The 17,212-nt window shown below is 37.0% G+C and overlaps 1 protein-coding gene across 2 annotated transcripts in view; it reads right to left on the reverse strand.

Moving 5' to 3' along the window:
• LOC138051183 (protein kinase C iota type-like) overlaps nt 1-17,063 on the reverse strand; it is a 21,842-nt gene extending 4,779 nt beyond the window's left edge. The window contains exons 1-14 of one of the 2 annotated variants that reach the window (XM_068897343.1): nt 16,951-17,063; nt 16,179-16,295; nt 15,382-15,541; nt 14,309-14,430; nt 12,810-12,899; nt 11,733-11,783; nt 6,122-6,207; nt 5,160-5,210; nt 3,770-3,850; nt 3,568-3,664; nt 1,695-1,861; nt 929-1,000; nt 663-760; nt 6-92 (exon numbers count right to left, since the gene is read on the reverse strand). In XM_068897343.1, coding sequence (XP_068753444.1) covers nt 6-92; nt 663-760; nt 929-1,000; nt 1,695-1,861; nt 3,568-3,664; nt 3,770-3,850; nt 5,160-5,210; nt 6,122-6,207; nt 11,733-11,783; nt 12,810-12,899; nt 14,309-14,430; nt 15,382-15,541; nt 16,179-16,284 — 1,268 coding nt within the window. In that variant the 5' untranslated portion in view covers nt 16,285-16,295; nt 16,951-17,063. Of the gene's footprint in view, nt 1-5; nt 93-662; nt 761-928; nt 1,001-1,694; nt 1,862-3,567; nt 3,665-3,769; nt 3,851-5,159; nt 5,211-6,121; nt 6,208-11,732; nt 11,784-12,809; nt 12,900-14,308; nt 14,431-14,516; nt 14,706-15,381; nt 15,542-16,178; nt 16,296-16,950 lie in introns of those variants that run through there. The other variant, XM_068897344.1, reaches the window with a different exon arrangement.
• Nucleotides 17,064-17,212: the final 149 nt, after the last annotated feature.

Consider the following 17,212-nt stretch of genomic DNA (forward strand, 5'->3'; position numbering starts at 1 on the left):
CTTACCTTGCATGATCCTCCGGTAGACGCCGTTGTCGTTGCATATGATACATCAGGTCACCACCACTGACAAACTCAATCACAAAAAACAGTCTGGAAAAATGAAACTATGAATTTGAAATTGCAAAACAACGCATACAAGAGCATGGATGTGTAAAAGAGAAAGAGAAGCATCTGTTTGTTCTAAGTGGGGAAATAAAACCACTGATCTCTACTCTCAATTGTGACTCAACTCATTGCTAGTTATGCTGTCTCAACTGAAGATTGCAGTGCAAGTCATGAAAAGTGGCAGAAGGAAAATCAACTGGAACTTAGAGAAAAAAGTTTAAATCCTGCTGTTATTAGGTAGTACTTTCTTGTGGGTGTTTTTGTTGTACAACGCTAAGAATTGAAGGCCCTCATCATGAACGTTGGTGTGAGGCCACCATTTTGGAATCGCAGTAAGGGGAAGACTGGGTCGAGTTTAACATACAAGATGACGGCGGGATGCATGGGTTTTGCTGTGAGAAGATACTTGGCGATAAGACGCATCTTGAGTTTAGACTGCATTTGGGGCCAACAAGCAATTTGTTTGAGAAAAAATGCTGCCCCTTATAACCAAAAATCTATGGTAAGCTTTGGCAATTACACTAATGCAAAACTAAAGCAAAGGAGCTTACACACCTGCTTGATGTCTGGAAACACGAATGAAGTCCAACCAGAAATGGATGATTAGATGCTTGTTCAAAAACATGCTTTTCTGTTTGTACCCAGTCAATATCCTACAGTGAAGAAAAGGATGACAAAAAAGTAATGCAACAGTTTTTCTAACTTTCTTTGTGTGTACTATTTGTAATTAAGTCTTTCTTGATCAATAATCCAGTTATTGTTAAATATTTTATTTATTAATATAACAATGACTGCAGTATTAAAAATACACATTGCATCACCTCATCATCATTCACAAGTTCTTTCTTGACAACCTTCATGGCATAAATTCTCTTATTTTTCTTTAATTCCACCTAACAAAAAGAAGAATGTTATTGTGAACAAACAAAATTCGAATTGGCTACAGACTTAGGGATAGTCTCACATTAGTCAATATTTTGAGCATTGTCATAATTCAAGACAATAAGAAACCTCTTATAGCAAGTGTTGCAGCTGTCAAAGCTTACATGATGTAATTATATAACTATGTTAGAAGAACTTAAATGTACCTTAGCTTACATTAAATACAATCATGTAAGTACCTGGTAAAATAGTAATTACAAGTATGCTGATTGGTTCTGGTCAGAATTCCTTACAAGTCCACAGGGCAGTCTGAGAGGTACGTATGGAGTCATCATAGCATAGGAGTATAGAAGTTAACAATATTTCCCTTTGAATGGCTGTAAAATGACTGAACAAGCTTGCAAGGTACATACGAAGGCTGGATTATTTCGCAATTGTATGTTTCAGATTTCATTAACTCTATCTGCATCATTGGTCTAGAATTCCACTTCAGCACCCTTATAAAAAGCAAATGGCTTGCCTCTCAAACTGAGCTATGAATGATGTTGCATGCACATTGTATCTTAATTTGAATTGTGTAATGAGCATTATTTAACATATTATTTTTATTTACTTCATTTCAAGTAAGTGAGCTATACATGTAGGCCAAGTGCTTTAGCCTACAGCTCGTAAATTCATTAATTTTGTGTTGATAATTTAACTGACCAGCAGTACTTTAGCATAGCTGCCTCTCCCTATAACTCGAAGAAGTGTAAAGTCATGAAGAGAGATCAAGAAGTTGCTTCCTGATGATGCCTCCTTAGCTTTGGAGGCTTGACTGTAATCCACACTAACCAAGCCATGCTTACAAGTTGCTAATCTGTCACTACTCGCTGAAAAAAAAAAAAAGAAATAAAAGTGTTCAAAGCAGAGTCACAACTCATTATTACAGACCACTGAGGCCACACAAACACTAGTCAAGTACCTAAAATCAATATAAATGTATGTAGCATGTTCATAATTATTTATGATTTTAAGCAGGCATTTACAAAAAGCCTCCTGTGACCACCATGCAGAAAAAGTGGTTTGCCAAGGATGAAATGTAAAAGGTTTGGAATTTTCCACTGACTGAGTGAAAACCAAAGAAGTGGAATGTTTTTCGCCCACACCACTGGGGCCTGGGAAAAAGACAGGTGACCTTTGACGAGCAGTTGTTTTTGTTGCATGATAATTTATTGTGGCACTCAGCTTGGCAATTACAAGTACAGTACATGTAGCTACCAGTATGTGGTGTGTGAGACGCAACATGTAAAGTGAAACGTGTATTCTAGCATTCATAAAATTAATAACTTTTATGATACTTTTTGGAAGTCATTTCTCTGGTTACGTTTCCAGTTTACAATAATACACTGTACAATACAATACACACTTAATTGACCGCTTCCCATAGGGGCTTTTCAGGGCCAATGAAACACAATCAACGAAACGACAGAACACACCAACAACTGTTAAGAATCCCAACTGGCTGGAGGCAAATTAGTTGGCTATTTAAAAGTGCAGCTGGGAAGTTGAACCAGGGACTACCAGGAACAAATTCAACGAGTGATTAGAACGGGTCTTGAACCCGGGATATCCGAATCTCAAGGCAATCGCCCTAACCACAGGGCCACACTGCCTCCTACGAAAGTTTGTTGGGTCTTGGAGCCTGGATGAGAAACAAGCATGCTTGGTGCATTGGTGAAAGCTCTTGACATTTGCCAATAGGTCCCAGGATTGATTCTTGGACTCTGCTTCTCACATTGATCTAGTTTGTTGGGAATCTTTACATGTGCTCTGCCTTCAGAGAGTCTTTTTTATTTTCTTCAAACTAATGCAGTGTTCTCACCAGGATTTTGTCTTAGGGAGTCCCAGGGCCCTGGCCCCTTTCCTGAAAAATAGGGGCCCTACAGGAGCTTAAGCAGGACAAAGTTATTTTTGTTCCATGACTTGAGTGGAAAAAATCCTTTGTGATCTCTCTGTCCATTTCATCAAGGAACGTTCAAATTGGAACTCTTGCAATGGTGACCCTTTAACGATATTGTAAATGTATTTGATTTGTTTGCCTCAAGACAGATCTTACAGGTTGTAATCTTTTTGTTGGTGTCATAGGCAAGCCATAAGTATTTCGCCTGCCATTCACTCTAAAAAACAAGGTCGTTCTTCAATGAAATCTCTTTTTGATCTTTGCTTACTACGTTGTCTTCTTCACTGTCCTCTTCACCAGTGTTTCAATGATCTTCTACAATTTCTTAAATCTTAGGTACTTTAGGGCGAAAGAATTAATCTAATTTTCTCTGTGACACGACGAATAACATGAGGCTGCCCTGAACTCTAAATTACCTGTTACACAAAGTATCTACCTGATCCAATATGGTGGCCAAGGCAACACTAGTGTGACTGACGAAGGCAGAAGTCAACACAATTGCAGGCTTTCAAAGGGCTTTGAATACTACAATAAACCTCTTTCATTCAGTTGAAGAGGCAAAGAGCTGGAGTATTCACTGGAACCATTAATTAAAAGACTGCTAACTTACTTCTAAAGAATGTAAAAGGAACTTACGGCGTTTGGGGCCTGGGGCTTCCCCTGCTGGAGGTATTTTTGTACCAACTGCTCCAATAGGGGGTAGGGATGAGTGAATTGTTTGTCCAGTTGAGTGCTAAAGAGGAAGTGTATTAGTAAAGATGTGTTGGTAAAATAATATAGTGACAAGAGTACAACATAATTGACAACACTTTGTTTTCACAAGGAAGCTATCACTTACTATCTGTTGTCCGCACTGGATTTTGATCAACTTGTGGCATTTTTTATGTACCACCAATTTGCATTCCAGACATTTGTAACCCTACCAGAATAAGACAAATACAGTGTCAGGTTAATAAAGTTACTGTAGCTTACCATAACTGTGATTACACCTTCCTGGAAGATGAGTTTTGCTAGAGGATAAAATCATTCAGTATAAAATGCAGACTACAAATTGGGTATAAAAATGCAGACTAGGTGCAAAATGCAGACTGCAGTCTGGGTTGAAAATGCAAACTGAGGCCTAAATTGTTGCATTGTTTAAAAATCGTTCAAAAATTAAGCGTTCCACTTAAAAAAAATCTGTTGTTTCGCTTTCATATATGGCTCGATATGTTGGAAATTTTTTCCTTTCCTCCTATTTTCCACAGCAGCCTCTCTCATTTCAAACTTATATTCATGCATACTAAAAAAGGTTTTCCGAAATCGGTCCCACAGATGTTATGAGAACACACTGGCGCTCAATAGGTGGTTTTCAACCAATTTCTTGAGACACACATATGACAATGCTGCAATGTACAATTGCTGGTGGAGAAACAAAAGGAGCTAATGAGAGATCTTTTGTTTTTGTCCACCAACATGGCAGCAATGACGTTAAATGAAAACCACCAAATAATAGAAGGTTTTCACAGTGATGTCATCACATTCTAACATCAAAATCGCAAGGTGTTTTGATGTAATGCACAGAGAGATGATTTATGAATTTGTTTCCTACAACATTCCAACTCTTTTTCATTGAACGGTTTCAATTTTACTTTTTTGTTGCATGACAGTGAAAATGATCTGTAGCAGAAATCCCTGACATGCCGAACACCGAAAGGTTGGAACACATGCGAGCAAAACAACTGGTGATGTGTCTTTATTTGTATCATATGACAATCGGCAATTGTCAAATGTTTTAATTCAAATTCTCTTTAAGGTGAGCTGTGAAGTATGTCACCAAATGTTTATGCTTCAGATTTAAAGAACAAATACAAATTCTCCATGTTAAAAATTGCTTTAGAAGGAAATAGACTTAGCAGGAAATTTTCAAGACTGACAATGCTTGACCCTAATATATCACGTATCAAACAATGTGACAGTTTAGGCCTCAGTCTGCATTTTAAACTAAATATGCAATCTGCAGTCTGTAGTCTGCAATTTATAATGACTGAGGATAAAATACTTGTATAGATGTGATTTTGTTTGCATTCCACAATAAAAGTGACTGACTAATGCACACCAGACATCTAACCATTTATAAAAATAATAGTAGAACTATCATACATTGTATATGTTTTAAAACATTCAGTGTTTTTGGTCTGCAGCATAATGAAAAATGCCTTACTGACCACTGCATGCCATACATGTACCTGTCTTCCAAGACCCCATATCCTATCTGAGCAGAATGCACAAGCAGCAAGCTGCAAAATGAATGAGACAATACATCATGTAGGTTACAGGAATTGCACACCTTGCCAAGATTTACAGGCTAGAGATCTTGCAATAATATTATTTTAAACAAAAAGGCACAAGACTACTTTTTTCCTTAACACCTGCTAAAGAACATCTACATACTACGATTCTCGGTTGTTACCATGTTGTCAAGGGCAACTTCTTTCGTTTCCAAGAGTAACTTTTAGGGCCTTAACGTCACGAGTGAGTGATGAGCCCGCCAAAATCTACAAATGGTAACGGTTAAATTCAAACTGGCGACTGTTACCAGTTAAATGATGCAAACCCCCAAAAAGTTAACCTTGGAAACAAAGCAAGTTGCCCTTGACAACATGGTAACCTTAATGCTGAAACTTTGTCACCAAACTTCCCTAGTGTCATACTCAACTGAGAATCGCAGTAATTATACAGTACCATTACATTGGGCGAATACAAATTGTTAAGAATAGAAGTCTGTCAACGGTACACTAACAATCAGATGGAAACAAAATGAAGGAAGCTACGTTGTAATATTATTATAAAATCAACTGCAACACCTGAAGAAAAAAATTTTCAGAGGTTATGTTTTTTCATGATTGCCCTTCCTGTGAATATTTTCATTGACTTGTAGTATATTAATATAGTTATTGTGCTATTTTGCCCTATTTAACGGCTTCAGTGTCATGTCTTTCTCGTTTACTTTGCTTTGTATTTCAGGGGATTCCTGTACTTTAAAGCGCTTAGCTGCTGTCCAGGCTTTCTCATCAACATTAATTTATTTTGCAATCATCATAACGTGACAAAAACACCAATACATCTACTTATTCTGTATTGAGGGCCCCTATAATTGAATGACTATCACTGAAGACAAAAAACACAATAGATACATGTTAAATCTCACCCTGCTAAATCTCTTTGCAACAAAGGAATGACCATTTACAATGTGAATCTTTCTCCACCTCTTTGCTCCCCTTCGGTAAATATTTCCTGAAGAAATGAAAGGGAAGAAGAGACCAGAATGAAACAGTTTATCAGTAATTTTGTTTTTTGCTTGTACTTTGTCCTCTGTTGCCTTATAAAATTACTGAGGATGTATCAGTGTTTTTGTTCGAATTAAATTTTAATCTGCTTGGGTCACATATTGTGCACACTCATGTCCAAATAAGAAAAAAATATTCAGGAGAATGAATTCAGTCAAATATCAGTACTGATTTTTATGGTCCACTGGTGAATGATACATTGTACATGTACATGTACAATATTTATATACCAGTTAAAACATAAAAAAGAGATTCTACTGTTTATACACAAAGTACATTAGATCACTCAAGATGTTTTTGTGGCAAAATCATTAAACAGATATAACATTCAAAAATTTAAGACAATTTACAACATGTGAAAAACAAGTTTGTAAATTCTTACCAAAAATGAAAACTACCATGTTGAATGAAAATTTGGGATGCACCTGTCTGTTTAAGAATCTCTGCCCATTGAATATTATGCTAAAAAAATTGATAATGAAAAATGCCATTTTTTTTTTTATTCTGGGCTGTCTCTTTTCTTGATGTCACTCATACACTGTACATGGCACACATGATCAAAGATCAAGAATTAATTTTTAACCCAATTTAACCAGCTTTACATGAAGCAGATGCAAATAACAAATCACTCCCTCTTAATCTCAATCAAACTGCCAAATTTCAAGACATAACAATAATTTTTGAACAATCATTTTCAAAGCTACTACAGCTGTAAATATGATAAACTTAAAATTAATCAGGAATCACTGCCTCAAAAGATACAATAAGTGAGTCAACCGATTAAAAATCTACAGTTAAAAAACAATTTGTATTATAAATTCCACAGTGTCTTGCAAAATATTAAAACAGACACACAATGTTGAATATTTTAAGACACAATGTACCACTAGTAGTAACAAGTAGAATGTTCTGTATCGCTCTTTCCTTAAGACATCTGTGATCTTATTACATTAATAAATGTATAATCATGAGAACCAAACTAGCCATACATGTCAGCATTCGCTACAAAAATAATATAAAATTCCCTTAACCCACAGACTCCAAGGAGTGAGACTTAATTTAGATTTGACTCTGTCTAACACCAGACAATTTTACTTGTCAATGAGGGGCAGTTTAGAATTCAATGGCTTACAATGGAAAATAACTGTAAAATACATTTCAGAGTACACGTACGACCAAAATGAATTTTCTGCCATAGTTTAATTAATTTTCTTTTTTGTCTGGTTTTGTTTATTGATGACAAAACTCAAAATTTCAAATTTAATTACAGCAAGTTAAATTATTTTTCCCCAAAAGAAAACAATAAAATGAAAATTAAGTAGACTACAAGAATATCAATAATATTATGATTATTTTACCAATGCTAGTTGGAGTTCTTAAGATCCTAACTTCTTCACCAAAAGCAAAGGACCACGGACGTCTACTGGTAGCTTTTGAAGTGTTTGGAATTTGAGACTGGCAGTTATTTTCTGCAGCAACACTTTGCCGTGAGATAATAGAACTAAGGCTTCCAGAGAAACTTCTACGAACCCGTTTAAGGGATCTAAAGATCCGCACAGAAGCACGGCGAATCAGGTCATTGTTGTGAATCTTTTTTTCTTCTTCTTCTTCTTCAACGACACCAGCTCCAAACATTCCAGAAATAGACAAAACATCATCTTCCATGTTTTAATAGATGATGCCTACTTACACTGTAATCTGAAGGATGGCCACTGAATAGAGCATTTAAGGACTTGAATTCACCAGAATCAAATCATTCTTTGCAGTTTTCCGTGGGACATTAGGTTCAAAAAACAGAAAGCATTCCTGCAGTATGTTTAACATCTTTTTTTTATCCATTCCACAAACATGATTTTCAGTGTAAAAATCCGATGACTGAGCAAAGTCTCTTGTGCTTAATTATTCTCTGTAGATTCCCTTCAAACCTGAAGCTTTAAGTCCAATTCTTCTGGTTATACACAAATGTTTTCATTCAGCTGAACAAATTCAGAAACCACTTCAGTCTGCACAACTGCCATTTGATACCAAAAATTCATTATCTAAAAGTTAACTTCCATAATGAAACAGTAAAATGCTTCTTGTGGCAATAAGTATTGCTAATTAAAAATTTAACATATACACAGTAATTAAAATTATGCAACCTGCAGGACCCAACACCAAATAAACCACAAACAATAGGAATATGACTACTACTACTACTACTGCTGCTGCTGCTAATAATAATAATGATGATGATGGTGATAATACTAATTTGTCAAAATTCACCAAATTTTTAAATGAGATTTTACTGCCCCATCAGTAAACTACGGTTAATGGAACTTCACCTTAGTAAAAGGGCTATTCATGTTGCGTTAGTTATCTTCGTTTTCTTTGTAGTCGGTGATTCAAGGTCATAAAATCAATGGTCTTGTTGTAAATAAAATGAGGACATAAAGACTTCGTTCGTACACGTAGATCTCAGTTTATAACGTACACCTGCATTGGCCAAATCTGTTTAGGCCTCATTCATAACTTTTAAAGAGCATGTGTAATGCATACCTGCTCATAGTAGAAGCTGTACAACTGGCTACTTTAATAGACAGAGTCTAGCTAGTTTGCCATCCAAGGTTCACTTGGCAGTTTGTCTTCTATAGTAAACCAACTAGCTGTTTGCATTTGTTAAAGTTTTTTCCCCTCCCTCCCTCCCTTTGGAGATGGGTTGGGTTTATTGCTTTGCCTTCATTAAAATTGGGTCACTCCTGCGAGGTGTGGTTAAGTCTGCGCAGCGACTTTCCCCAAGCTTGTTGGCTCGTTTGCCTTTGTACATTACTCGCTAACCAATACTCTTGTCCGATCCAGCATGTGCTGTTTACCAATCAGCTCGTAGTGCTGGGGAGATAAGTGACGTTGTTCTATATCACGCAATCCGGAAGTCGCATAAGCTAACCAGTCACAAGGCAGCGTTCCCCTCAAAAAACGCCAATACGTATGTTGTCTCGTTCTATTGCGCCTTACGTTATGCGTTAAAAGCTAACTATATTTGATACCAAGGAACAGTGACATTAAAGCAACATTGATTAACGTGTCAACAATACCTGCATCAAATGATTCTGTATTATGTACTAAAGGTCTCTAAAACATACATGTCAAAAAAAAGTAAAGTCTGTTTAGGAGCCAATTACAAGTGGCCCATCAGAGCCAGAGCTTATCCTGGTTTCTGTGGCATGAAGCGACTAGGAGTATTTTTTTACTCCCCCCTGGATGGGATGCCAGTCCATCGCAGGGTTACCCCCAGCATACCAAAACAGCACTATTAAGCAATTTACAAAAAGAAAAAAGAAAAAAACCTTCACTGGTATGTACAGTATGTATGAAAGTAGTTTGTATGTGCGTGTGTTGAGTTTGTATGTGTTTGTATATACATATAATTAGTATGTTTCATGTAAATATTGCTGTGTATATATTTAAATTTTAAATTTTAATCAGTTTATGGTATATGTAGCTGTATTCTAAATCAATCTAATTTCTACAAACTAAAAGACAGTATTTATTTATTCTAATCATTTACCACCAGGGCTAAAAATCATCTCCAGTGTTTAGAAGCAAGCCAGACCATTTACCGGTACTTGTGGTCAACCAGGACAATTATAATGGGATGAACATGTTTCCTTTGTTGTGTAACTTTCCGCAAATTAACACGTGCGAATTTAACTGCCCTTGCGTGCGCAAAATGAACATATGGACGTAGCATTTCGAAATTTGGGATAACATTGCGACCCAGTCTCCGTGCACCACCAGGAGGTAACGCAAAGAAATCCTTTAGCAATATTGAACACGTTTACAAGTTTAAGAGTCGTTAACTTGTGGAATTTGCTCAGTCGTTTGCTTAGCTGCCATACGTTTGATTCTCTCCAACCATATCGCTTTTTTCATTACTTAATCTCCAACTGGGATCAAATTTACAGGAAAGTGAGGATGAATCACCTTGTGATATGTTGAGCGCCTGTTCAGAAATTTGGTCACCCGCGCTTGTAAATAAGGCGCCCCAGGTGACCGTTAAGCAGCAACCTTGCTAGTATGTACATGGATTGAATGTACATTTTGTACATTTCACAGATTTTAACGGGGCTCAAAATGTCATGTTATGCCTCCAGAAATTGATTACTGCAGGTACTCATTAGTAAATTTCTTAACAAAACAATGTGTTTCCAGTTTACTCAGACAATCGAAAACCTATACCCTACAGTGTTTGCCGTACATTAACAGTGAAATTTACCCAAAAGTTGTTGGAAAATCTGTTTAAAAGGCATTTTCAAGGCATTTACTTAGTAACCATGCAGTCAATTGCAGAAGGAAGTCTGGACCGAGTCACATGATTGCTTCCCGCAATCAGTAAACAACATGGACATCAGCTGTGCGCGTATATAACGTTTATAAAGACGTATGAAACGAGAGGTTAACAACCTCCTGGAAAATTTAAAACAGGCCATGCAAGTACTCAAGGGCAACAAAACAGTCAGCCATTTGCTTTATGAGTTCTGAATAGCACGGAATTTTCTCACACTCAGTGAAGTGTTCAGTGTTGAAGTGATAAGTCGAAGAAATATGTTCAATCTTTATTTACTGAAGGTTTTTAGTGTTGTTTTTGCATGACTCCATGCCAGCTAGTCTTCTCTCTCACAGCAATGGTCTTGGCAAAAAGATGCGGCTTATACACGCGTTTTTATACAATACGTGTTTTAACCCATTGAGTCGTGGGAATGAGACTTGACAGATTTTACTCTGTCTAATGCCAGACGATTTTACTTGTCAACTGGGGGCCCCCTAAGGTGTTTGAGGTGCCAATGGTTTAAGCATTCCTTCCCTCTATTCCACCTCCTCTCTACTTTTTCTTTCACTGATTCAACTGGCAAGGTTGCAACGGTCGCCCGATCACCTGGGGCGCCTTATTTGCGAGCGCAGACGACCAAATTTCTGAACAAGTGGCCTAAGCGGGCACCTTGATTCATCATCACTTTCTTGTAAATATGATCCCAGCTGGAATTAATTAATTCTGGGCTCTTGAAAAAACAACTTGGGCTACTAACCTTTAATGTTGGAAGCCCAAAGGGCTCCCCGAAAATTTTCTTAGGCAGCATGCAGCCTCTACTGGTATAACCCTACAGGAAAGGTTATGAGTGGGTTGCAGAGATTGGCAAGCCATGCCATACATACATGTACCGGTAAGTGCTGAGGAGAAGGGAATTATCCTATCTTAGGGATGGCCATTGCTTGCCACATTTAAAGCCCCTAAAGGTGCTGTTGCTCTTTGTGGAGCAAGGCAGTCGCAGGTACTAGTACATTGTATGTCACGACAACCACAAAATAACTTTTATGTGTAGATGCAAGGCAATTTGATAAGCATCACAACATACCCCCTTTCCCCTTCTTAAAAAAAAACTGTCAATAAAAAGAACCACTTAATTGTAGTCTTGAAACACGAAATAAACTTACTTGTTTCGCCATCACACAGTCTACCTGGTTCCTCTGGTATTCCTTTAAACACTGCAGCAGTTAAACAACAGTGGTTTTAACAACTTATAACAGTTGAATATGAATGATCTATCAACTTGGATTACAGGCTTTATTATATACTTAACAGAATATCAAGTTTCTGATATATATTGGTGAAAGAGGAATGCATAAAAGGGTTATAGAGTACAACAGAGGTTATAGAGTGCATTACAGAAGTTGCTATATGGAAACACAATAATGGAATAATTCTGTTGTGTGTAATAACTCGCTACGGCTCGTGCAATTTTGAGAACTTCTGAAAGATCACTCTGCCCATAAATCACGAAATGCACTTGCATTCAACTTATTTCTTACGCATATTATGAGGAATAAAATTAATAGCTTGGGTTATTCCAGAAAAAATCAGCACACCCATACAAAACTACATCTAGGAGCATGAGCAAGGTGATGGATATAAGATGGCAAATAGCCAACAAGGTGTGTAGTGCCAAGTTGGCTATAACCAGTCTCATATCCAACATTGAAGCGTGTATTGAATAATATTGTTTTATTAAATTCCTTAAACTCCAAAAGTTTGGAAGTACGAAATCCGAGCGAAATTGAAAAAACCTGATGAAGATGCAATGTTGTGTAATACCTGGTGTTCAGACAGACGCAGGCTCATCACAAAAACATTTCTTACCTTTTCGCGTACTTCTAAACCTTGGCATTGATCCAAACTTTCCACAAAAACGTTTTTTTTTTTGCTTTATCCAGCAAAAATAATTTTAGCTTTGCAATGCTTAGCAAAACAATTTGTCATGTAAGGGTTAAACTACATGTAAGGTATATGAGCTGATAACCGTGATCGAGTAAACCAGGGTACGAAAAATGCATTAACCGAGGTTGAGAATTTAATAATATCTAATAGAAATTTGAATGAAGCAGCAAAACTAAACTTTAAAATTTGGTGGGATGTATTCGACAATACGGCCCACATACTATCAGAACATTAACTACGTGGAAGATGAAATAAAAATTATATTGAAACAAAAAATTGTAAACAAAATTACTCACGGTGTATGACAAGCTCTGAGTCTCTGTTTAACTCATACAGTCTGATAGCTTCATCAAGTTCTTCCTGGCATGATATGGTACAAGGATCTCCTATTTAACCCACAAATGAATAGAATATTTATGATTTATTTATCCCAATTAGGGAGCAATTAGAGAGGTGGAGTATAGAGGTGACAAAGTGGTTACCATGGTAAAAGTGGTGTTTTCTTTTTTGCTTGGTATTGACCATGACTAATGCATATTATTATTATTATTATTATTATTATTAATCTCTTTTTTTCTTTAGATTTTGAAGTTGTCATTGCTCAACAGTACAATTGACTGGCAAAATTTTAAGCTTTAATTTTTATCAAAGTCTATTTACTTTGAGTGCAAGTTTTGGATTTCACGGTCTGCCATTACTCACGTTCCAAACTGACTGATTGGACCTCAGAGGGTTGGATCTAGACAAAAGTGACGTCACTTACTCACTAGCTTATTATATATGCAACACGAAAGCATGCATTGCGTTCTTAAACTATTGAGTCTTTGACATCATTTTCTCCTCAATCCAGCTCTCTCAAGATTTTAACGTTAGTAATGGCAGACCATTAAACAGGAGAAATTCCAGTTAAAATAAACGGGTGTCTTTTTGAAATCAAGGCTTAAAACTTGGATAAGTTACTGTTTAGTTAACATAGTTTTTAAATCCAAAGAAAAATAAAAATTGTCTTTTTTGGTCATAATAGCACTTTAAATGGAGCAGAAAGCACAAAGCATCAATATGCAAAAATAACTACTGAAAATTCCAAAAGGTTAGAGGCTTTAAACATACAAGGACATTTCAATTTCCTCTTAAAAGGTCAATGGATTTTCAAAGATGGTGGCCAAATTCCAGAAATTTCAAGATGGCAACCAAAGCTCAATGTTATAATGTCTACAGTAAGGAAAAGAGAAATATTAATATATAATATATAATACTGGTCGATGAGTGTCTTTAGATTGAATATGTATTTCCATAATGAAACTGCCACCGGATTTGCATATGTTATTTGTTCATATGCTTTAATTTTCTTATAACAATCTCCTTTAGGGTTTCCCAAGAGTCGGTTTTCGTGACAATTTTTCAATCAATGTTTTTATGTCCTTAAACATTCTTCTATCATCCCATTGTTTTCATACAGTGGAGTTAAAAAGCAAGAAAAACAATGCATGTAATTAAAGTCATTCGAACGATCGTTGTTTTTGGCTCAGTGATGAAGCAAATCCCTTTATAAAAGCTCGCGTTGATCACCGTGGATCACTGTGATCGACAAGATTTGTTTATTTACAAAACACCAGTAGATGAGTCATTTTACTAATAATCAAGCTTCGGAAACCCCAACAGAGCGTATGAAGAAACAAGACACTATAACAAGTATTAAGCTACAAACTAAACTCGATACGATAAAATGTCATTCGTCAGCCGGGAAATTACATGATAACTCGCGATCGAACGACTTTTTCATTGCATGGCTAACCTTCTTCGTCCAGCCATTTCACCGTAAAAACCTCTATATTGCGAAATTTGAATATCTCTCGCATGTCATCGCAGAATTTTTCCAGAGTGATCCGAGTCTCCATTGACAGTACCATGATTGTGCTATGAACGAGAAAGAAAAACTCCGATTAAAATCGAAGGTTGAAAGTTTACAACCCCAATGTAAGAGAGGTAAACCTGTACCATACCCATTATAAGCGGCTTTAACGACCACTGAGTTCACAGAATCCACAGAATTCATCGCTGGCATCGATTAAAGACCAGTAAATAATGAAGTCTCCTCAAATCGAGCCCTTTTGAGGATGACAATGGTAAAATTTCGCTTCACATCAATTTCCTGCAAACCCATCTCCAAGGAATTTGTGCGTCGTCACGTGTTATCAAAAAGACCGCGAAGTATTTCTAGTTCACACATACGGAATCTTACACAACCGAGTAATCCATTGTGTCTAAATTGTGGTTGTTCGAAGGCCGGGTTCGAAGGGTCGTTTGAAGAAAGCTGCCCAACAACTTGCGGCAACAACTTAAAAAACTTCTTAAAACGCGTAGTTCTCCGGGGGTTTTGCAATCGCATATGAAGGGATGGGGATGCTCATCGAAAATTTTGAATTAAACCCCTAAAGGATACCAATCCAGGCTTTTTAGACCCCTAAGAAGAGACCATATTTACCTAGTATTAAATATATATTTTTATATTTCTTGCGTTTGGCCCAGAACACCCTAAATGAGACCAAAATCCGAAATTTACACCCCTTTTCATGTGGGAGTTCCCCAGCCCCCGGGGGGTAGTTTTGCACTCTCAGGCGCCGAATGTTTGTACTGGTGCCTTATATATTCTACTTAGCTTGATGTCAAGGGAAAACCAGACGATATCACTTGTATGAAAGAACCTGCGCATATCATGAAATAGCTTAGTACGAGCTGCGTAACTTCTACTGCTTAAGGATGAAGTGGCTAAAGTTATTCCGTATTTGGAATCAGGCCCACCCGAAATAATACGTAGGGGCTTTTTTGTAACCTCTCAATGTTCTCCTGAAGATACTGGAATCTTACCCTTCAAAAATTGCTTTCAAGTTGATGGGTGGATAGAAAGTGAGGTGCTGATATCCTTCTGTTATGGGAACCATTTCTTCCACACTTGGCGAGACAGGCTCTGAATTAGCGTTTTGTCCCTCTTTTTCACGGTAGCCGGTAAGAACACATGGCGTGGTTCCTTTAAATATGACAAAATTGAGAGATGAACTTCGGTCGTACGCGTGTTCACATTTGGTGTCCAAGTATAGTGCGTCAGTAGGAGTTCGCTGGGCTAGGTTTTTTAAATTATTTAAGTCCCTGAAGAAGACAGGCCGTGGCTGACGAAATATTGGTGAAGCCTTGACCAATATTTCGTCAGAAGTACAACCTGCATTCAGTGAGCATTATTATTTTGTTTTTAGGTTTTTTAAGACGGTGCACAGAGTCAAGTCGTAATACTCTTGCACTCGAAAGGTGACTGGTTCCTCGTATGCACACGTCTTTCGGCACTTCCGAGGTACTTTTCACACATACCGTAAACAGGTAGGTCATTTTCTCAGAGTTCATGGTTGTAATGTGAACAAATCACAATATACTGGTACCCATTGTGTTCACACATTGTGTTGTTGTTGTTGTTGTTGACGATGATCATGGTGTTGGCAATGGCATCAAAATAACACTGACTAAGGCCCGTTTTAAACGTCCCATTTTACATGTGCCGAATCTAATGCAAATGAGAAAAGTCTATTGTTTTCGCTCATTTGCATTTCATTCGGCACGTGTAAAAATACGACGTTTAAAACGGGCCTAACACAACTCGCATCCTCCTCCGTTACCTTCGGCGCATTCAGTCGCGTTATCGGCGGCGGAAGAAGTTGAGACTGGGTAAGCATTCTTGCCGACTGACGTCATGCCAACTGGTAAACAAGTGACTTCCGCCATGGTGACTGGAACTAGGAAAAATTCAATTGTTTACTGAGATTGAATTTTACAAATGCCATGCACAAATCCCATAAAAAAGGACCATAAGCTATCAACGTCTCCTCGAGCTAAAGCATTGATCATAACTGCTGATTTAGTCTTATTAGTTATGTTAGTCCCGTTTTTCACCGGCTCTGATTCGCTTCTTCATTATTGGACGTCAGATGAATTGAAATAAATCTTATATTATTTTGTCAAATAGCTATAAAGGATAATAATATATCGTTTGAAAATATATAGTTTCCTTTCAACTGAATAGAACAGAAACGGGAGTGTAAATAAGAATTTGTGACTCAGTGCGCAGAAAATATCTGTAGAATAATGGCCATTTTAGAGAATAATTTTTGCCTTGCACTCAAAAATCTTTGCTAAGAGAAGGGCGGAAAATTCGGCAAATAAAAACTTTCCGGAAATTGCTCGGTAACCCTTCCGAGTGAATTTCAACAAGAATGATCAAAACCACCAGAAAAATATTTGCTGATAACAACGGGTAATATTGCCTGTAATATCGTATTCGCGCGTTCTATATCGCTTCTATATTCGACGGAATTGTCGTCCTCTGTTTTTTTTTTAAACAATTAAAAAAAAATCTTGTTTGTGTTTGATACAAACAATCTGTCTACTTACTGTTACAAGCTAGAGGTTTGCGTCGACGTCACTTCTACTTTGAAGTTATCCAAGAATTCCGTTTTATTTCGAATTAAAATTATGTTGAGTGATTTATCAACATTCAAAAGCATAATAAACCAAAATAGTTGTTACATCACGCAAAGCGTCTGTAATTTTACTTTCAAATTAGTCCCTTCACGTGTACTAGATGCAATTTTTTCAAATTTTGTCGTGTCGCCAACGCGCGATGAAAATTGCAAGGTGAAGCCACCCTTGAACT

This window comes from Montipora capricornis, chromosome 6, assembly GCF_036669925.1.
Source record: "Montipora capricornis isolate CH-2021 chromosome 6, ASM3666992v2, whole genome shotgun sequence".
In the NCBI taxonomy this organism is placed as follows: Eukaryota; Metazoa; Cnidaria; class Anthozoa; order Scleractinia; family Acroporidae; genus Montipora; species Montipora capricornis.